Genomic DNA, 26,327 nt, shown 5'->3' with positions numbered 1-26,327 from the left:
TGTAATAAATGTCTCAGCATTTTCTTCTCAATATCAGAGATATAACAATATATTTCAGAGATACATAAATAATATCAATATCTGAAGTTTTTCAGGGGCCATACCACCATGGAAAATATGTTGCAGAGGGCTCAGGATGTTTAATGTCCTGACCTCTTTTCCCAGCAGTAAAGTATTAGCAGGACTTTCTAGCCCTCACTAACATACTCTGTTTCTTCTGTGCAATGGAAGAAAGAGAAGCTTCTCTTGTAAGGAACAGGTTATTTTATACCTGGAAGCACTTGTCTAAGCTAGAGCTTGCTCTGTGATTCTCTGGGAAAAGTGTTATTTAATGGTGAAATATTATTGACTTAATTTCCGTTTATGTTCTTCCATATTCAAAATGAGTGTGTTGTGATCACATAAACCTGAGTACTTAGTGGAGATATATCCAGCGGTGGCCAATGACCCTTGTGTATATGCACAGGAAAGCATAAACACATCTATTTGTATCAGTTATCTCTACCAATATGTGAGATGCATAGGTGCAGAAGAGCCTTGAATCCTATCCATGGGAATTCTGTGAAATCTGCTGGGCGGTGTCGTTGCCTCTCTTACCATAATGTCAATGGGCCAATGTTTGGCTGAATAATCAAATACAGATCTGGAGCAAAACAGCTGAGATTTTGATAGAGATCCCATACTTCCAAACAGAAGTGCCCAGAGTCAGCCACCTACAGCCCTGCGTAGTTATTTGTCTGCAAGTGGCTTAATTTGTTACGGGTACTGAGAGTAGGGAAAGAGAACAGGTTTAACTGGGACAGGCTGCACTGGTGCAATAGGCTTCAGGAATGGCAGCAGCTTTTGGGGGAATAACAACCTTCACTGCTGCCAACTGTAGCAGAAAATATCTTATTTGTGCGCCAGTAACAAAGGATTAGACTCCATCCTTCCCAGTCACGCATGGAGACAGAGGTGATACAGCCCCATAAGACAGTACATTTTGACTTTATCAAAGATGAAGAACGCAGGAAAAGTCAAAACCTTTAGGAATTTCATTCAAAGGTGGGGGGAAAACGCCCCCAAACTTACAAAAGCTGTTTGTTTTACAGTGCAGCATCCTGGAAAGTTGGGAAGTGTCAGCTAACCAGATGCTTTCAAACATAAGCATCGTCTCACAGGATAACATCAATTCCCCTGTTCTTTCTGGTGCACAGGCTGGATTGCAAGAGAACACCTGTAAATCTGGCATTTTCTAACTTTCCATCACTTGACTTTGCAACTTAAATAACTTCTGGGGTTTCTTTACATGCAGGACACGTCCACACATAGGCACACATGCACCCGTCAAAAGCACTTGCTGTGATGCATTATGCATACTTTTGAGAAAAGTTAATATGATCCTGGAGCTTCCATAACGGCTAAATTGGCTTTTACAAGAAATTGTCACCTCTTGGTGAGGATCTTTAATTTAACTGATCTTTTTTTGTGCAACTTGATGCCAAGTGCATTGTGGCACTTCAGTGATAACAATAATACTAATATATGGATTCAGTCTGCTGGCTCTATCAGCCAAAGATATTTCTTTGTGTTATGGTCATGGATGTTTGTATTGAGAAAATTCAGCCCTAAAGAACAAACTTATTAATGCCGAGACAACTCAAGTCTTTAGCCATAAAAAGCAGAGAAATCTAGGTCTCAAGGAAATTACTTTCATTTATGCAGTTCTTGTATAGAGGCGAGCATTTTCGTTGCTTGCTATAGACATTTCACAATAGCAAAGGAATTGCATCTCTAGGGCTCTAAAGTGTAATTAATGGTTCACTCCACTCTATACCTAAGGAAAAGCTTTTTTAATTACCTATCAAAAAGGATTCTGGAATTGATCAAATAGTGCTATCAAGAGGGCAGACGTGGTAAATAGACCTCTGATTTGTTCATTCAAGGATTTAATAACAGTAGCTAGTGTGAGGCCAGTAGCTAGAGAACAGCCTTTCTGTAAGAGATTGTCCTTCAGTGACCGGTGAGCTCAAAGCTTTTGAGAACACAGGATGCTTACCTTCAGTTTTAACCCTTTGTTTTGGCAGTAGGACTCTGTGAACTTGCTGTGATACTTGAGCCATCAGTCAGCAGCACTCTTGAGCCAAATCATGTGTGTGTTTGCAAGTTCTCTGTTGTGACAGGAGGATCAGTGGTCTGGTACAACAGCCCCTGCCTGAGGCCGTTGGAGTGGGCAGCTCCTCTGCCCGTCTGTGTTGGATGTCTCTGCAGGAGCAGGGCAGGAAGGCAGATGGCTTTCAAAGAGCATCAGCTTTTGGATCAGTGGATTGGAGAAGGATAGACCTGGTATTATTTGATTTTTCTCTACCTCTGCAGCTTGCTCTGCCTTGTGACCCACTTTTCAAATCCTCCGGGGACACTGGGTATTTGCACTGCTTAGAAAAAATGACACAAGAATCTCCAAATTAAAACAGACCCTTAGGATTCCTCTCAGGATAACCAGAGTGCAACGTAATGGGCCCCTTTGCAAGGAATATTTGAACTGGAACAGATCCAGCACTTTTCAGGGATAAGAATTTCTGATGAGCAGAAAATGACAACTGAAAAGAACCCACCTAAAAATGTTTTGTGTTAGGCTGAAACCTCTTCTGTAAAACGATTATTTAAACTAAGTGTTTAGAGCAATAAAACATTTAGTTTCCTGTGAAAAATTTTGTTTTAAAATAATGTTCTCTATCACCAGATTCTACCATACTTTCAGATTAATGTCAGGTCACAGTAAAGGGAAACATCAGTTAAAATCAAGCATTTCCTTTTGACAGGGTTTCACGATGACAGTACAGGCACAATATTTTGATTTCACTTAGGCTTATTTTTTAATAGGAAACCTTTTGACTTATGTTTTTATGTTAAATCTAAAAAACCCATGCTAAATTGTGAAAAAAACATTTTGGCCATTCTGATTGCACATATGACGTAAGTTGAAGCAGAAAAAAGGCAAAACAGAAAATGGAGCAGACAGAATTACCTCTGGGCAACAGATTGGGATGGTTTATTGGAGAGAAATTGAGTAAGAGCTGAAACTAACTGAAGTGTTTTAATTAGATCCCAAATCAATGTCCAGATGTGGATTTTGAACAGTGCAAAGGGGACATGTGTGTACACGTGCTCTGGGACTTTATATAGATCTCAACCGGCTTTGCCAAGTTACACAGGCTGGACATTTTCCGCAGGCTGTGAATCCCCTACAAATAGCACAGGCGCCTTTGCACACAGTATTATCTGTGTGCACAACTGGTTACACAGCTACAGATACACACACGTTTGATCTGACTTTTCATTGTGCCCAGCAGCAGAAGGAGCTGGTGTGGTCTGAGTAAATCCCTTGTGCTGCTTCCTCTGTGGAGAGCCAGGCTCTGAACAGCTACTGCACAGTGTTTAGTGCTGTAGTTCTGACTCAGTTCATTTGAGGTATCAGTTGGCAACCTAAATTTGCTCATACTGCTGCCTCTGGGCCAGCTGTGCTTATTTGTGTATCCCTGTGTATGCCAAAGGCTTATCACTGCATGTTGGGAAGTGTTTCCTATTTGTTGTAAAGGGCTCAGTCTGGAACTGTGTAAAGCCCTCCAGGGAGGAGAAAAATCACCTGCTGCTTTGACTGGGAAGGGAAACTCCTTGTGATAGTGGCAGCCAGCCCCTGTGCTGTGCACTCCAGTGCTCTGTGTTTGTACTGTACCTCTGAGGTTGTCACTGAGACCTGTAGTCGTGACTTGACCCTGTTTATGGAGATACTGGAGGTCTTCTTCCAACCTCTGCTGGAGCTCTGCTCGCTTTGCATAAATAACTGTATATTAATTGGAATGTGGGCTCAAACCTTGGTCTCCATAATTCCAGGTCACCATCAGGTCTTTCAATATTTAATGAGTTATACAACGTTAAATTACTCCAGTGAGAAGACTGACTGAGGAACAGGTTAACATATTGTGACTGTGTTTCCCAACAATGCTAAAAAATTCTTGAGAGACTTTCCAATGACTTTGAGGCCATTATCAGGAAGTTTCTCAGGCTGATTTTGCTTGGCCAGCTGCAGTAGGGCATGACCAGGAGGTGGGACCACGAGACCTCTGCGTTCTGCTTTGTTCTGCATAGGGGTTGGTCACCGCAGAGGGCTTGGGTACACAGTACCAAAGGTTTTTGCAGGACATGGCTCCTAAGTAGAGAGTCCCCATGAGCCAGACTCCATGCTGTGTCCGCAGTAGCAGTGCTAGACACATGGCAATAGCTCACAGTTATTTCTGATACTGAATTCAAGTTTTCTGAATTCCCATTAGATAGATTATTGATTCCCTTTTGTTTAGTGCTAGGCTTTCCAATTAAGTAGTGACTTTAATTATAGCATGAAGTGTATAACATAGACCTTGATTATTAACACTGGCCCAGGGGATAATGAAAGGAGGAGCAGCACGGATAAATTAAAAAGAATCATAAAAATGAACAACCTTTTCCAAAACCCCACCTTATGTTCAAATGCAGTGATTTTCCCTGTTACATTTTTGCAGTGTCTTTGTGTATATTAATTGTTGAAGACAAGTTCTGCATGACTGTCAGCACTAATAAATGTAAATTTAGTGAAGGCTGAATTTGATTAACTAGGGAGCATAAAAAATAACTGATTGCAGTGTTGTGTTTAAATGCAGTGAGACTGGAAGCCATTCCCTGCAATTTGTCTGCACCAGAAGGTACTCTTGAATACATGAATAGTTTACCTAAGATGGGTTGCATAACATTGACTAAAAATGAGACATCTAATTTAAGGTGATTGACTTGGCTGCCTGTATAGTCAATGGAGAAGAAGAAGACAAGGTAGCATTGCTTATGATGTATATACTGTGTGATGTCCTCTGGAGGTATCTCCCTTGGGAACCTAGGACGACAGCTTAAGTAGGATTTCAAGTGAATCCAATCCAAACTGTTAAATGTTCCAAGGCATACAGAAACAAGAGGGAATTTCTGTATTAGCAATGCATGTTGAAGAATGACCTGACAGCATGGGCAGCCTGGGTAAGGTCCCTACCCTGCAGCTGTGGAGGCAAAACTGTGGATGCAGCACAGTTTTCAGCTGGGAGGAAAATTAAAGATGATCAAAAAGCTGGTTTGCATCCCTCCATTTTTCTTACAGATCATAAGATAAATATGTCTCCTGTGACCTGCACATTTAGAGGTGCCTTAAGCACAATTGCTTTAGAGACTGCAGTAATTTTCTGGAGAGCCACAATATTTTCATAGCAGGAGTATTCGCCCTGTAAGAAGAGCAGTGGTGGAGTGCTGCCTTCACATTGTGTATGCTGTTCTTTCAGAGGGAAATATGGATCTGTAATGCAGAAACACCGCTGAGATCCAGCCATGACTTGCAGCTGTCTGCAGCTCTGTGTTGGCATTTCAGTTTATTTCACTCCCTTCCCCTGGGTCCATGGCTGCTTTTTGCCTGCTATCACTTCCAGGGAGAAAAGGGTATTCCTGTACATTCCTGAGCTGTCATGTCATGTCACACTCCATGATATCACATTTACAGGATAAAAAGAAGTAACAGAACAAGTCAGGCAATGAATGCAGGGCGGTATTTCTTTTCCTTTTATGTTTCCTTACAACTCTTTCTGTTACACTACACTTGATATCCTTCTTATGGCTTTGAAGGAATTCTGCTAGTGGTATGAGGTGACGTTCCTCTTTTCTATCTTACAATGTGCATGCAAATTTAGTTCTGCTGACAATGCGAGAGGTATATTATCTCCAAATGCCTAAAAATTAGCTAGTTTTGGCTCCTATTTTATTTAGATAGATTCCGTCATATAAGAAAGTCAAGGTTTCAGGTCAATAACATCGAGGTTGTGGTGGTGGTGGTGGTGTTTGTGTCTCTGTGATAAAAACATGAACAGGCCAAAATGTCAGACAATTTACTCTTCTGTCTGAAATAAAACTGAATTGTGAACTCCAACTTGATGCAGTGTTTCATTTTAATAGCGTCAGTTCCTGCTTGTTCTACCCGTGTCTTCTGTTATGAGTGAATTTAGTACTAATAAAAGTGAGAGACTCTTAAAACTAGCCAGAGCCAAAAGTGCCTGACAGTTACAGGCTAGCAAATGTAAGCTCCCTGTCTTGGAGGCTCTAGATGCTTTCCAAGGTTTTGTTTCTCTGAAGCAGCACCTGCGAGTTAAGTTGTTTGATGATTTTATGATGTTGAAGTATGGAGCCTCTATTGTCTGTTTCTCCAGCTTTCTGAAAAGCTCTTGGCTTCAGTTGTGTTGCTCCTAAACCTTCTGCTGTGGTCTCAAAACCAGGTCACCTTGCTGGCTGCAACTCCAAAGAAGGTCTACGGACAGTTGCTTTCCATGTAGTCTGTGCACTCTTTTCCCTAAGTATCTACCAAACCAACTGGCTGTCTTAGTAAGAGATCATTGTGCAATGTTGGCCTGCATCCTTTTGGCCACAAGAAATCCTGCAGCAGCTGAATGTTCCCACCTGGAACCTTCCTTTGAAATATGGTGCAAAACCTGAGGAGCAGGAGCTCCAGGCCTGTGCCTTGGTGTCTCCTTTGTAAAGCCAGCACCAGGCTGATCGCAGTTGTCTCTATCTTGACTGTCCAGGCACAGTTAAATAACCCTTGTGAAGCAGGCATAATACAGTATATGTTACTAAGCCTCAGAACTCCAGGGTGGTGAAAAACCCACTCTCTGCATATAAGAGGGGGAGGTCTGGATGTAAAATGTGGGGTAAAATCAGATTCCTGATCTCTGTGGTTCTTGATGATTCTGTGCATGGAGAGGAATGATCTTGTGAGCACTGGGAAGACAACTGGAGTACTTAATTTTTCACAGAACTGTGGCGGAGCTTTTAACTAGCTCAGGTGTTGGAAAGGCAGAGTCCCTGGGGAAATTATGTAGAGAATTATGATATAGCTTATATATTGTGTCGGATCGCTTAAGCAATGACAAGAAGCCATTCAGTGGAGAACAACAGAGCTCGCTACCCAGCACATACACACATCTCTCCTTATATGTCTGAATTAAACAGAGAAAATGAAGACAGTTGTCATGCAGACATTAGGCAAAATCAAAATCCCCTTGGTCTAAGAAGTGCACCCACAATTTTTTGGTGGTGGTGGTGTGACAGGATCTATCAGTGAGGCATTAGGCAGCTTTAAATCACAGGAGGTTTTGTCTCTGTGTACGGCTTATGCACAAAGCTCCCTGTTTCTCAGTTTCTAGACATGAAGCCCTCCGGAGCTGCATTTTACCTGTGTGAGATGCCTTCAGGTTGTCAAATAGTTCCTTAATTAGTTTACTTTCTTATTTGCTCCAAGGGATGAATGTATTATTTATTCTACGCTCCCAGACTTCTGTTAGTCTGCATTTATGTATTTTGTCTTCAGAATGACCTAGCACTGGGCTAGCCTCTAGGGTAGCATGAAACACACCTCTCTGGCAGAGACTGTACTTCAGACTTGACTAATGGTAGAATATTAATAGCAGCAATAATAATTAAAACAGTTCACTAAAATACCCCGGGGTGTTGTTGCTAAGTTAGACTGTACCCCTAAACTTCCAGAGGAAGGGCATAAATCTGAGTTATTTCCATCCATAAAGTGAACAGCTGTCTCATTCAGCAACTGGAGTAAGCTTTCATCCCCTCCGTGGATGTTTCATTAGGACACAGTTCTCCCAGAGGGTCATGGTGCAGTTTACATTAAGCTCAAGATAAAAATGACATTGAAGCTTTGCTCCTGTATTTTCTACGCTGCCTGAAAACAAATGCATGACCTACAGCTAGTTCATTGGCTTATTGCCTTGGTGTTATTAACCCATGTGTACCCGAGAGATGGGGAATTTGTGTTCTGTTTACTCACAGGGGAGCACTCAGCTCCTTTGCCTGACAACCTGGGAATCTCTGGAAGCAGAGGTAGGAAAGTTTCTCTAAGTACAGGTCTGAGCAAATAATCTGGATGGAACAGGTTGAACGTGTCTGTCAGTAAATGAGGGATGAAGAAGGGCATGGTTGTGAACACAGGCTCAGGCTGCTGGGCAGACAGTTAATAGGAATAACCTGTTCCCCCAGCACAGAGCACTCACTTCTAGTTTTGTTTCTGATGGCAAATTCATTTCAATCTGCAAACACTGAGGATGTGACTTCAAAATGCCTGTGGTCTATAAGCAAGTAGAAAAAAACACCAGACAACATAGAGTGAAAGAGGAAACGGGTTCTCAGCAGGCAGATCGGGCAGGAGCAGTGTGTGAGTGTTGAAGTGTTACGATGGCTGTAGGTTCTCAGAGGCAGGAAAAGACTAGCGTGTGTCCTTGGCTTGCTCATATTCACAATCACACTGAAGTACCTTGCCTGGTCTAGGATGTGTGCCGAATTTCTGTCAGCCTGAGTGAAGAGAAAACATATGTTGACCTGTTTTTCTGAATTAGGATAAGAGCTCATAAATGTAAAAATCCCCCATACGTTGAAGTGTTTTGCTGCGATGAAGTGTATGCCCTAGATGTTAGCTCTGTGCTAGACAGTAAATGTGGCTGGAGTTTTAGAAAATGTTTTTATTTCTAAATGTAACCAGAATTAAATTAAAATGCAAGAGTTTTCTAAAGTGCCCAAAATAATTAGAAGGTAAGAAACTGCTGTTAACATGTAACTTCTAAATGCATGAAGTTGTTGAATACCGCGCTGTTCACCTTTAGCTAGCCTTTAATTTCAACAGAAGCTATAAAAGTGCAATTAGGCTCCAGTCCAATGAAGCACTTAAATATGTTCCTAGTTTTCAGTGTATGAGTAACCCCAGTGAAGTTAAGACATGCTGAACTGCTTTACTTGAATAGGACATTTCACGAAGTAGTTATAATACGCAAAGACCAATCCTGCAAGTATCACTGGGAAAGATGTAAAGAGGAGAAAAGTCCCATCTGCACTTCAGGATCTGACTGTTTTCACCACGCTGGTTTTGCCCAGTGATTTATCCTGCAGGGTCCTGATCCAAAGTTCGTTGAGATCTTTGGATGTCCTTTATCATCTGCTGTTAAAGAGGTTTAGTTTGTCAGGCAGTTCCCCACCCCTGTCTACTGAGGGCAATATATGTGGCCGCTACACCTTCGTTTGTCCTCAGTGCTTGACTTGGAGACATACCTTTTTACAAACATGCTGCTACTACCACCAAGCTCTCTGCTCAATCCCATATAAAGCATCTAAACATCATGGATTTAATACTCCTATTTTCAGTGCTAAATCAATGTTCTTTATGCATTTGTTCTTGGAACACTGCTCTATTTGAACCATAATTCTTCACGCACACCATAAACTTGCTCTGTTTTCACTCTGATAGAAATTGATCATTTAAAGCAAGAGGAAAACCCCTGTGACTACTGTTTAAACATTTCAAGGCTATTGCTGGTTAGTAAAATCGCCTTCTGCAACAGCTCAACACACCATGTGCTGTGATTTCCAGGGAAGCATCACCTTTCTGGGCTACAATCAGCCTTGCAACTACTGGGACAAGGCAAAATTAAGAGCTTCTCACTATGCTTTGGCAGGCAGTGAGAGGATGGGTTTACTCAGTTTATGACTGACCTCCGTTTGCTTGTTTACTTCTCCAACCGTCCCGTATTTGTGCATAGGTAGAAAGAAACATTCTGCTGCATAACAGGATTTGACCAGAGATTAAAGCTGGTCTCCTGTGAAATACACTGGAGCCCATTAAAGAAAGGATTGTTTGCCAAACATTATTGTATGTCCTCCCAAGACCATAAAAAACATTGTTAGCTGAAGTAATCATGGAAAATGATTGCATTCCTCTATCCTCCTCCTTACTGCAGCATGACAGCAAACCTGTAATGAAATCTGTGATGAGCTCTGCAGCAGTTACTTTGAAAACTCTTTCATTTCCCTCCATTTTGAGATAACACTGTGACACTCAGCCTCTGTCCTGCTGTGAGGGATTGAGAGAGTCAACATTAAACAAAAGTACCTTGAAGTTTCAATATTAAATACTTGCAGTCAAATTTTTAATAGTCAAGAATAACTTTCTGTATTTACATATTGTTATCTGAATAACAAATAGCTTCAAGGGTACAGCAAACTGTTCTGTGCAAATGGAACATGGTGAGTTTACTCATATACATTATTTATTGAAAATTATTCCTTTGATTTCATCCACTCCACTATTTTTCCCTTACATCTGGCATGGACTTGGAGTGCAATGAGAGAGACATTTCAGAGAAGGTGGTATCTGAAGATAGATAGCCTGTTACCTTCTCACACCTGCGGACATGCTGGGATTAATTCTTCCTTTGCCACAAAGATCCTTTTTTAGGATGCATCACCTTGAGTGAAAGAGTACTTCTTAAAGGGAAATCTGCTAGAAATCACTGTTGGTAATGCAGCTAAATAGCTGACTTCACATCACTAGCTGGAGAGTAATGACCCTTGGGGGAGAAACAAGAAGTGGTGCCACAGGGTAGCAGCCAATGTTGTGAATGAAAATATTTTCTGGCTTCTTGAATGGCTCTTTCTGAACCTTTCTCACTAGAAAGATAAAGTTTTAGTTCTGGTGAAGCACTGAGATGAGAGTATATTCTCTCTCCTCCACAGACAGCATGGTTTCCAGAATTAAGTTTCAAAAAGTTGCAAAAAAGGTAGTTGTTTTCTGGGTATATTTTGCTGGTAAGAACTTTGAATCAGAGCACTGCTACTGTGAATTGGCAACATGCCTTTAGTTTTGCCTTCATTTAGCATCAGCTCATGGGTTTCACTGATGTTTGTATTTCTCTTAACATCAAGTTCAAAGAGCTCTCCACTCAGAGCAGAGCTTTGCAAGACCATGTTTCTGTTTATTTTTTTAAAGACAATTCTTGTCTAGTTTTTACTTTGAAAGGATGCAAGCAAAAAATCCAATTGGAACAAGGACCAGGATCTTCCAGAAATCTTGAGAATCACTTGACAAATCAAAATAAGCCATTTGTGTTTAATCAGCTAAAATTAGGCAGAATACATGTCACTTAGAATTTAGTTGGGCTCTGCCTTAAATTTAAGTGCAGCATCATTAAAAATGAAGTCGCATGGGGGATAAGTTTTCTTTGAAGAGCATTTGAAAGCAGATTTCAGCTTCTCCGTTTATTTCCAATCAGCTTAATGCTTTGTGATGCAAGATGCATACAGCCACTGGCAGATCTGAATGGGCACACTAGGGGCTAGAGTGGAAAATTCTTACAGATGGTATTTCAGAACATATTAGTGACTCAAGTTAAGTTACCAAAAAAAGGCAAGTACTTTTTACTCCAGAAGGATCTGAGCATGAGCTTTCAGCTGTTTTTCATGTTATTGCAGGGGCTTGTTCTAAAAGTGATTGGAACTAGTTTTAGCATTTTTATATGTATAAATCAATATGAGTATTAGATGTGATGGCATGTTTCTGGTATTGTTTGCCTGAGGAAAGCCAGAAATAGCTCTCTGAAATATAAGGCCTCTTATTTTATGCATGTGGCAGCTACTTTTGAAGAGTTTAATAATCATAAATGTAAGGGTTACTATTCTTTACAAGTGGGGCCATCTTTGCTCTGCATATGTAACTACGCATATGTATTGTGCTATCGGTCACTGATTGACAGTTCTCAGGGCTTTCTACCATACGCATAAAATAATTTGTCATAGAGAAGGGAGGGATTAAGCCAAATAGAGCAGCAAGTGTGTTAAAAAAATGAAAGACACAAATGTGTTGGGGGTTTAGTGCAAAGAAATTCCCTTGTACTGGCCTGGAATTTCAAAAGAAAGGAAAAAGGACAGAATGTCTGGTTCTCACGAAACACTTGTCCCATGTGCATTATTGCAACTTCACAGGGAGCTTTAACCTACCTGTGGAACTATCCCAGCATGAAAGGGCTTTCTCCTTTGTGGAAGTATGACAGGATAGAAATTCCTGGAAATATAGTCTTTTCTGTAGGAAGTAGAACAGATAATAGTTCTACTATAGTAGAACTACTACTACTACTATAGTTCTACTATATAGTAATAGTTCTAGAATAGAGTTCTAAGGTAGAAAAGACATTTATTTTCAAAAGGCTGCAGATGTTCTTCATGCTGCAAATCCTACAGGCAATGAAGTCCAGTTGTTCAGCCTGGGTATGTGGGAAATTCCCAGGACCAGATGTATGCTGGTAAATTCATAGCATATTGCAGTAATTTGTTTCTGGTTGATATTAAAAGACACTTTTCCTTGATACAGGAAATGTTTGAGATTAGAACAGAAACAAGGATTTGGCCTGATTTCTTCCTGATGAACGTGGGTGACTTCTTTCTGAGACTTTTAGGTGCAAAATAAGGAATAATGTATCTAGGAGGCTTGCGAAAAAGGCTGCTAGGAATTCCCACAATATGGAATAGATGTAAGGTCTCAATTTGTTATAAGCCTGAAAATGACCATCAACAGCACTGTGCATCAGGAAAACTGGAGGACAGATTATTTTAGCTGACTTCCCCTGACTCTACTTTAATACGAAGCACTAAACCACTGTGAGTGCAGGAACAGTCAGAGTTTGTACTCAGGAACAGTTGAGAAGGTGTCTTTATTTTAATGAGTTTTTTCTTAAGGGATAACTTCAGGGACATGCTGTATGGAATGTGGCCAAGGGAGCAACTTAAGTCAGCTGGAAGTTATTCAGGGAAGCTGACCATTTATAGAATGTAAAGTCAGAGGGGTGTTTTAAATAACGTGTACTATGAAGATGATTTCTCGAGCAATAGAAAGGGCAGTCATTACTTTGGCATCATATTTAGTTCCTGCAAACCTGTCATTCAGTTTATTCTTCCAACAAGAATCAGGTAATAGAGCTCAAAATTGGCTTTCATTGCTTTAACAAATGCTTTCTTTGCTAAGGACCCCAAAAATCCATGAATACAGGAAGTCAGTGTTAATGCTGAATGTCCAAATACTGATGGGAGTGCTATAGTACTTGCAGAGATGGAGCGAAAACTACCCTAATTTCTTTAGCTGTGACTCAGGGGATGAAATTCCCCTACAAATCCTTTGGTCATCAGTGTTGATGGGTTTTTGGAGCTGCCCAGACTACCAACCCTACAGCACCAACAAGAATTGCACTTTGTCTTGCATCTGCACTTCCCCAAATAAATTCAGGATAAAGGAGAAGGTGTGGATTTTTATTCTCTACGAAAAATCAAATGGAGGCTGTTCCATAAAGCAACACAGACGGCAAAGAAATGGCCATGCTTAAAAGGTATCTTCTAGTACCACCATCGTTTCTAGGCTCTTTTGAAAACAACCGTCACTTCTCTTTTTATCTTAGTTGAAAATACAGCAGGCTGCTTCTCTCAGGATACATAGAGCATCAGCGTTCTGTACCTCTGCTCTCTTGTTCACAGTTGTATTTATATTATATGATTCTTGGTGAATGCTGTCCTTGAGCTGCTGGAGGAGAAAGTAAGAGCAAGTCTTCAACTCAAAAATTTATTGTTTATGTTTTTTTTTTCTCTTTCCTTTTGGATAGGGCAGAAAAATCCATTCTTAATAGAAGGATACGGCATAATACAGTTAACACCTTCTATTGAGAAGGAGAATTAATTAGGAAGGAGTTGGAGCCCTCTGCCTGACAGATTGATGGTCCATGAAGCTAATGAGTTTTGTAGCCTATCAGTGCTTTTGCCATAGACTGGTCAGCAGTTGAATCCCATGCTAGGGAAGGAGATGTTTCCAGCTTGTCACATTTTCACTATTCGCTATTGTGCCAATGCGGAACAAGAACGTAATGCACTTTTATTTCTGCATCTGAAAAGTTACTATTACATCCAGCACTGGCTGCAAAGCCTCAGCGGTTTTCTGGAGAAAGAAGTCAGGCACTGAATTAGCCACTAGATTTAGTGATTTAGCTGCTGTAAATCGTCTGTGCCTACGGAAGTCACAGCAGCATTTAGCTACCAAAAGGTAACCATGTATTTAAGATTACTCTGAGCCTTTGATTAAACTGGGTTCAAAATACACATCGGCCTGGTGATTAAAAGTACTATTTGTTAGCATTAATGAGCAAGGATCCAATAATCTTTTTAGTATTTATCTTTGTCCTTTCATTGATCATGCACCCGAGGAAGTGCTGTTTCACCTCTTTCCCCTGCTGTGGCTATAAAACACAATCACAGGCCATTCTGCAGCTTTCAAGGTAAGAAGCATGTTGGGATTTTTTGTGCTAGAGATGCAGAGGAGTTTTCATCAGGTTTGTGAAGGAGAGAAACCCACAGTCATTTCCATCCCAGTGGTTCACTGGAAAAACCTTGATTTGAAAATTAAAAATACCTTGTATTAAATACTTTAAAGATTCATGAAGCAGCTTTAATTTTGTTTGCATTTTTTTTCCTGAAGGGCAAAGCTGTCAGAAATCTCTAAATGCATTTCCTAATCCATTTCGAAACTCGGTATATTAAGGTCTGCAAGCAAAACTCATTTTGGGAGTTTAACAGCTATGCAGACAGGAGAGAAGGCAGGAGAAAGGAGCAGGAAAGATTTTTCTTTCCCTGGTAATGCACTGAGCTACCTGCATGGCTGCAGTGCAAGTCCTTCACAAAAACCAGTGCAATTCAAATGGACTATAGGCCTAGCTCTGATAAATAGAGGACTTCCAGGTTTCTGTTGGATCAGGTACAAATAGAGTAAATACTATCAAGGAATGAAGGTTCAGACAAAGAAAATTCCCTTTCCTGTATTGCCTACCAGCTCACAGGGCTGCCATGAGCAGGCTCACAAGCAGCTGAGAAGCTTTAGTTTTCTCAGTGTCCCATTTTCTAATCTATGACCTTTTTTTTGTGTTAATACATGATTTTTTTCCCAAAGTTCCGGTCTGCCAGCTGAAGAGCCTTTCCTGTTTTCTTTTGCCTGCGTAGACAGTGCTCACAGTTGGGCTCAGGGGGCTGGTTGGGAGATGTTCATTTAAGGAACTGGTTCAATGCAAAGGAAAGAAAGAGTGAAAATCATCTCCAGGATAGAGAAAAATGATCTGACATCAAGGTCTCACTCACATACAAAGGAAATACCTTTGGGTTGCCAGCCAAGATCTGCAGTAGCAAATACAGAGCAAGAGTGCTCAAAGACTCTTCCCAAGACAACAGCAGGATGCCCCAGATTTGATGCTTGGCAGGTTGCACGAAAGGTGCCTGAAGGGCTGTTTCACATATCAGGTCTCATCCAACCTCGATTGGTCCTTGGAAGTGATTAGCTGTGGCATCATCAGCCTTTGCTGGAATCACTAGTCCTGAGTGCATCCAGCGGTGTGTTTCTCTACAGCAGACCCATCTGCCTGGAAAGAGACACTGCTTCTCATGCAGACCTGAAGTTTTTCAGTGGTCATACACTGTGAGACCTGGTGACAGTTCATAATACTAATTTAGAATCATAGTAGTGTGAGCTCTGCCTGGCCAGCTTAGGCCATCGTTAGCTACCACAGAGGTCAAATGTATGCTGTAAATTCTTTCTGAACTCAGAAGTGTTAGGCAGGTGTTAATGAGGCCAAGTTTCAGCTATCAGTTAATGTAATTGAACTCCCTCTGAGTTTCCACAGTTCATAATGTGATCAGACCTAGTGCAGAGAAGTGGAGAGCATGGTGGTACCCAGCTCCCTTCCCTGGTAGGGTGCTGGGTTTAGTGCTGGTGCTGTGGGCTCCCCAGGCAGGGCTGCCTTAAACACCTGGGCGCATCTTTGTACGGTTTGATGCCTTCACCTTCTGATTACTTTGCTTCTCAAAAGAAGTAACAGAAGTGACTAGTCTTGTGTCAAGCTCCTCTATCATTAGCTCACTGGTTTCTTGCCTGATGCTTTCCCTCTGTCTGCAGGCTGCAGCTCCAGCTGTTTTCTGAGAGGATGCTCTATGCCTTATTGAAAGTCAGGAGGTTTATTTTAGCCTTACTTTTTTCCTGGAACTTCTCTGGAATGAACTTTGTCCTGCTGCCATGCTTCAGGGCCAAGATTAAAGGCTGCACCATGGAGGACTTCATGTGTCCTCCTGACACTTTTGACTTTCTCAGCCTTACATACAGGCACAAGGGAATGAATGTCTCACTGCAGTGCACTTGGTCTTTTGTCAGTACCTGCCTAAGCAAAGGTGGTTGTACTGTGATGATGAGTTCTTGCGTGTGACTTGCTAATGTCACTGCCTCAGAGTGTCAATAGCTGGTTAGAGTTTCTTGGAATGAAGGAAGTATTAACTGTAAATTGCTGCAGCTGGTATCTAATTACAGAATACATTGGGAAGTACTTGGGCAGCAATCCAACAAAGCACTTAAGCACCCAGTGACTTTTAAGGAAAGGTCTGGGATTGCTCATGCTCTCAGACATCATCAGAAGTGTTTGATAGTGGACCAGTACTTTCTCCTGACTACTTCAGCACATCCATCTCATTTTCTGAAGTGACTTGAGGAGCTGGGAGTTCAAGGTTGACTGGAAGTCTGCAGGAAATAAACTCCTAAATCACTGCTGTACTTTGAAACGTCTACTCAGCCGGACGGCTGCTTTTGCTGTTCTTCATTCTTGCTGTGATAAATAAACATATGACAGCTTTTAAACCCCTGCTAAATTTTGAGGTTGTCCTTTGCCCATCTAGATGTTCCTGTTGCAAAGGGGTTACCCAAGATATTCTAATACGTAATGGTTGGAGTGCTCCTCCCAAATGCAGACAATGCAGTTTTTCAACTATGTCCTGCTAACAGGGAAAGGGGAGAACTGACAGAAGGGAGGTTGCAATGAGAAGTGACAGGAATTACTTAACCTGGGTGGCATAAGAAATTGAAAACAGCCTTTTATCTAAAGCAGTCCATGATGCCCTACAATGTAAGTAATCATAGAGAACCAATGGTTGAGCAGTCTTGTGAACCAGTGAGAATGTGGAGTCACACTTAGGATAATAATGCGTTAGTTTGGTGTGACGAAGAGGACATAAAAGTGGAGGTTATGGTTTAGGTCTGCTGGTTTTAAAATTTGACTTAGAAATACCGATTTTCTCAGAACCTAAGTGGAGGAGAAGCTCTGGAGATCAGTTCTACTCAACCTTTCAGTCTGGACAGGAGCATGTGGCTGGGTGCCCAGGTCTTTCAGTTCACTCGCCAATAAAACAAATACCTCTTACTCCAGAAGAGTTCAGCAAAAGTTTGTGATCAGAAGGTAAAGGAAGCACAACCTAATCCACTGAGGTCCTGTACTGTTTCAGTGGTTCCCTGTCTTTTCCTAGGCAAAATATTTTGGTCTTTCTACAAATGCCTGTACTTCTGACATTTGTGTTCATCCCATATTTCCTTTGATTGCTTGTCCCTCTCCATTGCAACTGCTGCTTTGACTGCACTCTTATTCTTGCTATACTTCCTCCTCCTCCTCTGCCTTGCTCTTTCCAGACTTCGGCTACACGGTTTCTTAGCTTCCTTTCTTCTGTGCTAGCTCTGAGTGCTGATGCAAGACCCCACCAGGATGCGTGATCTGGGGTGGGCTCCCTCCTCTGCCTCACTTCCACTAGCAATGCACCCACTCCCTGGGTACCAGTCCAATTTACAGAGATGCAGTTTGCTGCATTGTGCTGATGCAAGTGAGGCTCTGAAGCAAATTGCTGTCAGATCAAAGATGTCCCTCATCAAGGGAAATCTTGCAAGGTCCATATTTCTAGCTGATGGCTCTTTCCTGTTAGTGACATATTTCTGATGGACTTCTTTGATGTGTTGGTGTGGTCAAGAGGAAAATCACACTCAAAAAGAAATTCAAAAAGGAGGTTGTGACAGAGCATTCACACCTCCTGTAAATCTCTGTCCTTGTTCCAGGTTTATTTTTAGATTGTGTAAGAGTGCTGCTTAGCCAGAAATTCTACATAGTGGTCCTCTGTGTGGCACTGGCCACCAGCAAGTAGCTGTGGTAACACTGGATGACAGGTACTCAAGTCTCTGAGCAAATAGAGCTGGGCTGAATAGGAATTATGAATAATTGCTAGAATTCATAACTGATTTCCAGAGGTTACCCACCAGTCAAGTGTTTGTCACCTTCCTCATGCCCCTGACTGCTGATAGTGGGGGAAAAAGGGATTGTTATGCCAAAGTAATGAGAAAGAGGTGAGAAAGTTTGATAAGAGCAGGAAAAGTCATTTCCTGTGATATCATTAGCAGTGTTTCAGAGAGCAGGTTCAGTAATTGCTATGGTAATTCTGGATGGCTTTTGACTGTGAGAACACATTTTTAAAGTTAGCATCTTAGCTAGTGGGAGAGAATTCCATTAAATAAGGCAGTGTGGTGTTACAGGGGAAATGGGCTGGGGGCTTGGGAGCAGAGGTTCTGCTCTGTGCTGTGTAACTTCTCCAGGCCTCTATTTTTCTTCTCATAATAGTGTATTGCAACATATATGCACCAGTGAGCAAGCACAAAAGCAAATTGTGAATCTCAGGATGTAGGTACCTACCAAGGTGATATCTCAGACGGAGCAGATCTGCTTTGCAAATATTTGAGCAAGGCTGTGTGTGTACAAAAAACATCCTGCATTTGTTCTTGCTGCACAAATTGAAAAATGAGAAAGCTGGCAAGTGCTCTTTGTATGGGCAAATGCAAAAGTTGCTTGAGTGGGTCCTGGTTTTAAAAGCGTGAGCTCTAATTATGAGTTAAGAGCAGACCTTCTGATGATGCTCCTGGGAGCACAGATAGATAGGCTCTAGTGTTGTGGGCTTTCTCCAGGTTGTTTCTGAGCAAACTCACTGGTATTTCTTTGGTTTCCAAGAGATGCTTTTAACCTTCCAGAGAATGAAAGCTACTGCAAGTCTGTGTGCATCCAGATACACTTCGGTTTTCACTGAGGCTGCTGCACCTAGCTATGTTGCTTCTTTTGAACTTTACTACATCTTAGAACAAAGCCTGCAAATCCCTATATGCTGGACAGCAATGAGGAGAAGATACTCTTCAGTCTATTTTACCACCCAGTGGCTGCTTGAGTGTTAACTCCTTCTTTCATCTCTGCAGGTGCAAACAGATGACCTATACAGATGACCTGCCCCAAATCTCTGTGGTCTTTATATTTGTAAACGAGGCACTGTCTGTCATCCTGCGCTCTGTGCACAGTGTCGTGAATCACACCCCATCACACGTGCTCAAGGAGGTCATTCTGGTGGATGACAACAGTGATAATGGTGAGCACAAGTAACTTTTTCTCTAAGTGCTGTATCCTGTGTGGTTAATGGACATTAAAATGGTGTTTGGTTACTACTACCTGAAATGCCTTTTATTTTTTAATGTTGGGATGAAACAGCATTGAGTCATTCTGCATTTAAACAGCCAGGGGAGGAACGTCATATATGCAACACTGATTTATGGCTAATAAGCTAGACCACAAGATGGTGTAAGTTAACACACCTCTTACTGAAGTCAGTAGAATTTACAAGAGTTTGTTGATGAGAAGGTTGATTGAACCACTTACACAAAGTTGTGAGTAAATATTGACCATCCATATAACAAATAATCATGATGTGGATAAACCCTGCTGATTTCATTGAAATCCTCACAGGATGAATGGCATCTGCATGGGCAATCTTCATCTAGAAATGACACTTTCCTCCAGATTTTCAGATCAAGAGGAATATCATCATTAATAGACTAAAAGTTTAAATTCTGCTTTCAAGGAAAAGTGCAGCAACAGATTCTTCAATTTTGAGGTAGAGAGTAAATTAAGACTATGAGAATGAAGCAGAATGGGCACAAAGTACATGCCTATTTCAGGCCATCTCATTCATTAATGTAAAAATAACACAGCACTCAAAAATCAAAATATTGATGATCATAAGGGTGCTGTTGATCAACATGTTTCGCAGGACAGGCAGGTTTGAAGAACTTTTAGGATACAGGTGACTAGCAGTATTGTTGTGTTTTAACTTGTTGTACCTTGTACTTCTACAACTGTTGCATATTCTCAAATCATATTTATTGAAATAAGGCTCAAGCTTAGCAATTCCTCCACAGATAAACAGTTTTAAATCATTCAGTTTTAAGTTGCCATTCCTCTTCAAGATCCCCAAAGAGAAAGGAGGGTTGAGAGAACAAATCGCTAAAAATAAGTTCCAAACAAAAACAAAAATAAGTTCCAAAACCTATAGATGTAAGAAATTTTTTGTCCAGTTCTACTTTCGGTTACAGCAGTGTAACCTATAGAGTAATTATGTGAGATTGCAAAGTGTTTGAGTCAGTGTAATACGGAGGAGAATTGGACACACTGTTTCTCAGTGAACTCTTATAGGGCTTTTCTCTGTCATTCTTCTAGATAACTGGAGATTTATCAGGTCTTTGATTTCACTGATAATGATTCTACTGTGTAATATAGATCAGAAGAATGAGGCTTCTAATGTCCTGGAAGCTTCTACTAGTTTTCCTAATAAATACATTTGAGTAAAAGCCTCATTATGAATAAGCTGCAGTGTAAATGAATTACCAAACTAGATTGATTTGAAAAAACAGACTATTTTGGTAATTCGCCCGTTCATAAGCCTATTGAAATGAAGCTGAATAAAGGAGTGAAGGAGTTGTGCTCCATCTGTGGTTGAATGCCTGAGAATGAACAAAAGAAAAGGAGTCTATTTGAAATCTTCAATATCGATTTAGTTCAATGGGGAAGAAGCCTAGTATTGAGGAGTCTTAATTATATTTAAGGGAAAACCTTTAAGGAAAATTAATTGTGAGCCGAATAAGGTCTTGACCCAAAATCCATTGAGGTTATTTTTCAAACTCTTAATGAATAGCATAAATCAGAAAAACAAATCACCAGGCTGTAAAAAATTGCAAACTGTTACACTGCTGTAAGGTCAGAATTGCTCTTCTAGAGGCCAGTTGTACCCTAATGCAAATAATCAGAGAATTAGAATAGTGATTATTTAATAATATTTATACAAACTACCTCTTCAAAACAATACTCAAATCCATCAGATTAAACCTGTGCAGGTCTCTCTGAGATGATCCCCCTGGAACTAGCTCATGCCACAACTGTGGTACTTGGTTTGTATCTGTAAGAGTGACTAAGGGTTTAGGAATAGTTAAGGATGTCTTTCCCTTTCTGTTGCAGAATAAATGAAAGTAAAACATAATGTTTCAGGGCTTTTCTCATTCTGAATATTTGTTTGGGGGTTTTTTGTCTTGCAGTTGAGTTAAAATTTAATCTGGACCAGTACGTCAATAAAAGATACCCAGGGTTGGTGAAAATAGTGCGCAATAACAAACGAGAAGGGCTGATTCGAGCCAGAATCCAAGGCTGGAAAGCAGCAACATCTCCCGTCGTTGGGTTCTTTGATGCTCACGTTGAGTTCAACATTGGCTGGTAAGTTGTTGGCTGTTCCCACAGGGAGAGCAGTACTGTTACACCATGCCTTTTGTCTCAAAGACTGTGAAAGAGATTTGCTCAGCAACAGGAAAGCTGAACAACTGTAGGAATAAGATGGCTGTAGGCTGCTGTTATCATATTAGCAATTACTTCGGAATAATGGTCTTGATTATTGCAGCATTGATGCCAATCTTCTGCAATGACTGCAAGATCCATAGGGAAGCTCTTGTGCCTGCTCTAGTACAGCTCAGTGGAGAGAGAAGTAGTTTAAACCACAATGAATCCAAAACCTCCAAAACAGTCAAATGGGGAGACACCATTAAAGAGGCTCTGGGCTGGTGGCAGATGCATGCTTTCAAGTACTCTTTTTTTAATCTCTTTGTCATTTTCTACCAATTCTTCTCAGAAACTTGAATACCAGTCTGATTTCCTCATAAATTTTCTTTGCATTTCATTTGAGGGATACATTGAATTATTTCCTGCATTTTTAATGGGGCTTGAAATGAGCACGCCTTTCCTCATCCCCTTTGTTTCTCAAGGGAGCAGTATTGGCTGTGGCAAGCACAGTTTTGGGCTTAATGGGCCAGATCTGTAGTTGGAGTAAATCTTTGTAGCACCACTTAGTGGCCGATGTTTGGCGTTACTGGAAGTCGGGCCTGGAGGAACTGGTATGGACAGTCAGCTGAAAAAGGGCTGCCGAGACCTTCAGCGTGTAAAATGTGTATTTTCCAAAGATAGACTTGCCTTTGATGCTGATGATGCAGGGTTATGGTGCAGCTGATTATGCTCTGCAGTTCTAGGAGATACCCCCAAATTAAAACTAAAAATAGCTGTACTTACAACCAGAGAGAAACTTAATTGCAGAGGAGTGGAATGTTTATTTTTGTATTTTCATGAATATCTTGATAAAATGTAAGATGCAATAAAATAAGTCTTGTAGAGCAGCCGGTTTATGTTCACCCTGGGTTTTTTCCCCCAGGACTATGAAAGACCATAACAGCAGTTGTAGTAATTTTCTAGAAGCTTAAGAGCTGGTTTTATTTATTTATCTATTTTTAAAGCAGCTAGATATTTCAAATCATTGCAACTGTTCATGTAACGTAACATCAGCTATTGGACAGGATCAGGGACTAGGGGGAGTGTGTTCAGTGTGTTTCTCCTGCCCAAGCTAAGGTTTTCTGACCCTTCCAGAGAACGTTGTTATCACTTCTGTACAGGACACGGAGATCTTACTGATGTGCTCTATTCAGAGAAGCTAGGCAGTGGTGTCAGTAAGGATGAAGGGGTTTTATTGTGGCTTTTAGGTTTGTTTAGGTTTTTTTTAACCTTACTGCTTTGCATTAATATCAGAAAGGGTTGAGGCGGGAACCTAGACTACTCTGTAAATGACAGTGTGTGTATATCAGAGGTAAAAGCATTTGCATTTACTGCACCCTCCCTAGTGTACTCTGCTTTCAACAAGTGTGCTGAAGTCTCAGTACAGCCTGTGCAGCTGCTGTGAGACCACTTGGCTTCTGGAGTAGCCGCAGAGGATGAATGAGAATAGCAAACGTGCCCCAGAAGCATCATGGATCCCTTTGTTTCAGAGCCGCATGTGGAGGCTCAGTGTTCCCTTCTGGTGTTGCTGCTGTTGTTCCCCCCCACCTCTGGGGCTGCTGACGGCCATCTCAAACCTTGTTATACTTGTTTCCTCCTAATTTTTTTTTCTGTCCACCTGTGCACATGCAGTGCCTGTCATCTCAATTTCCATCTCATCTTTTACTAGGAGGGACTGGAAGTCCTTCCATTTGGACGGCTTTATTTTTTCCCACCAGGTTAACATTACCTCTACTACATAACCCTATAAACGTGGTAGTCATGCGGCAGTATCTTGCTAAAGTACTGCTGTTCTATTCTCCTATTAAGTCTCATCCTGCATTAATATTTCCCCCATTTTCAATGTATATTCATGTCTTCAGAGGCCACATGGATTGCTCCCACTCAAAGCTGTCTACGAATTATTTGTGAGGCAATTAAAAAGAAGCCAATTCCTTTACCACAGAACAAAGCATTAACTTTCTGTTTGGTTTGTGTTCCATCTAAAATTCAAGTACTTGCAGTGCAATTTTAGTCTTCCAATCTATAGCTGCTTTACCTGCTTAAGCCGTTGGCAGATTAATTCATAAAGAATCAGAGAAGAACTTAATCACTTTGTCATGAAATATGCAGGACACTGACAACAAAAAACCTCTTCTTTAAATAATAGTTGCCCCATTTATGAGCGACCCTTTGCCTTTCATCACTCTATAGCATTTTATGGGCTTTCACAGCATGACTCTCTAGGGACACTTCTTGTAAACTAAAATACAATCTGGTAGGATATAAAGAAATACTCCACAACCTGGCAGGTCAAATTAACTATTGAATTATTTATTTTGCTGTGCTTAATTGCTGCTTTTTTGCCTCTCAGGTGTTGAAATGTATTAGTGCAGAGCAGAGATTTTCTACTGACCTGTTCCCCTTAAGGCTTCTGATAATGTGAGCCAATACCGCTGGTGTGAGAGCAAAAGTGGAGAGGACTAGCTGAAAGGGAGGCCAGTACTATTGATTCTCAAATGTAATTTTAAGTTAAAATTACATGATAATGTATGTGTACAGTTCACATGTAAAATTCTATCTGTCCTGCAGTAGAACCATGTCTGGTTTTAACTGTACTTAATGTCAGGAGCAGTCAACAACCCAACAGAGCCAATAGGTATGAAAAGCTGCTGTGCATTCCTCTCTGGGGGTATATTTAAGCTTGTTAATTCAGTTTTCCCTTCAGTCCTCTGAAGATTTCAGCATTCCTGCTCTTTTGTATTTGGTCCACCCACTGTGCTTTAAGCAACACACAGTAACACAGAGTACAGACCATTGCCTCCTGGCTGCTAATTGTGTTGCAGAACATGTAGAGCATTATATAGACTCCTGTCTTTTGAGAGATGGGAAAGAATAACATGACAAGGAGAACTGCACTACATTGTATCTGGGAGCAGGAAAGAGAGATAGCAGAGATGGGGTGTTACACCTCTCGGTAAGAAAAAGGACACATTTAGTGCAGGAGAGCAGAAATCAGTAAGAGGAAGGCAGAGACCACAATATATTAGCAGTCACAAAGAGGGTACTAGGAGCCATATAGAAGGCATAATGATAGAGTATTATACTTACATTCTATCTTAGGAATTGCTTTTGCTCCTGTCACAAAGGTAGTATTAGAGCACTGAATGGAGTTATCTAGTACCATAGTAATTAAAATTTTGGCAGACAAAGGAAGAGTATCAGTAAGGAAGCAGTGGAGTAAGAGGATTTAATCACAAGATTTCAATATACCATAGAGACAGAGACAGCCCGACATGAGAAAGAGGACCTGAAATACAAACTGAGTATCCATCAGATTGTGCCACACACATCCCATCATTATTCATTATCCCTGAAGTTGGCAGTGCTTTAAAAATACAGAAAACTGGTATTTTAATGAACTAAGAAGAAGAGCTAAAGATCACGATCCCCAGGTTCACAGATAGTACTTTGCAGATCTTATTTTATACTGTAGTATGTGGTACCGTTTGCTGTCGTGGCCATTAGCAATGGGTTCTTGAGAAGATGTGTTCAAGAAAAAAGGAAGTTGATTTCCTCCTAATCTTCTACTGACTTTGGTTATCCCAAGTAACAGAGACGTGGTTATGGGAAAGTTCCCTGGTTAATATTTTCATATTAGCAAGCCAATCTCTGGAAGCAGGTAAACTCCCCACACTCCTGGTCAAGCTCAGGTGGCTCTTTGGGTGGTTCTCTCCTTCTAGTGAAAGAAGTGCTCAAGTGAAATTACATTGGCAGTCCTTCTCCTGTGCAGTCCCTCCCCACTGGAGGGTTCAGCCTATTACTCCTGCTCAGGACATGGTTCATTGCAGCATCCCTGGTACCATGATAAGTTTGACCTGGAAGTTTTATTTATGTAAATGCAAAAAAAAAAAGGACATGTATTTATGAAGGGAGTTTTTTCTCATCCAAAGCCTGTACCATCACTTAGGATCCATTTGGTAATTTAATGCAATACTGTTTTAGATAGAAAAAGTGAACTAATATTATCTGAGTGTAGAGGGAAGCGTGCAACATCAGCCATGTGCGCTTTTCAGATTCATGGGGCAGTGCCAGCGTACATACAGAGGACATGCCAGAAAAGCAACTTCAACTATTCATCTACCTAAACAACCTAGAGTGTTCACTGAAGCGTCCTCATTGCTTTTCAGCGGTGCAGAAAAGAGCTATTCAGATTTGGCAGCCTAAGAGCTGATCTTTAACTCTCCAGCAGGCGTTTATGATGCATTCGCTCCATTCTGGCTGGGGGTTGCAGGTCTGAAACCTCCCCGGGAAAATGCTGATAGAGATGTCAGGTAGAACAGATGGGAATTTCTCTCTCCTCTGAGAGACCAAGGAAAGGAGTATGAAATTCAGGGGGTTTTTTAGTTCTCTGAACACTTATTTAAAGGAAAGGCATCCTGCATGAAATATTCCTCCATTGGCCTCAGTGAAGAATTATGAATGTTGGTAGATCTGCTTGTCTGCATCTGATAAATGTACATCATCAGTGAAATGTGAGGTAGTGTATAAAACCACATGTAAAATAAGCTTTCAGATTACACAGGTTTTATTCTTACATGTCTGTGTTAAATTTTTACTTCGTGGTACCTGAGAGTGGTACAACAGAGTAAAATACAGTGTTAAACCCAGTGAGCCATAAAATCTAGAAGATGAGACCATGTTGTCTTTCATATACATCTTTTGAGGACTGTGCCGTAAGTCCTTGCAAGGGAAAAAATAATAAATAATCTGATTTGTGAAATGGGAAAAAAATAGATTTGTTTTTTTAATATTATTTCTTCATTTTTTATTGGAGTAAAAATGAGAATAGTGATGGTGAAGAGGAAGAAAAGACATGTTTATCTCAAAAGAACCCAGAAATCAGGGTAT

General features: G+C 40.9%; 1 protein-coding gene across 1 annotated transcript in view; it reads left to right on the top strand.

The window, feature by feature from the left end:
- GALNT9 (polypeptide N-acetylgalactosaminyltransferase 9) overlaps positions 1–26,327 on the top strand; it is a 148,074-nt gene that overhangs the window by 34,891 nt on the left and 86,856 nt on the right. Inside the window, exons 3-4 of the mRNA XM_030501646.1 lie at positions 19,001–19,167; positions 21,164–21,338. Of these exons, the coding sequence (XP_030357506.1) occupies positions 19,001–19,167; positions 21,164–21,338 (342 nt within the window). The remainder of the gene's footprint in view (positions 1–19,000; positions 19,168–21,163; positions 21,339–26,327) is intronic.

This window comes from Strigops habroptila, chromosome 11 (assembly GCF_004027225.2).
Source record: "Strigops habroptila isolate Jane chromosome 11, bStrHab1.2.pri, whole genome shotgun sequence".
In the NCBI taxonomy this organism is placed as follows: domain Eukaryota; kingdom Metazoa; phylum Chordata; class Aves; order Psittaciformes; family Psittacidae; genus Strigops; species Strigops habroptila.
The sequence above is the reverse complement of the archived record's forward strand: the minus strand, read 5'-3'. Positions and strand labels throughout refer to the sequence as shown.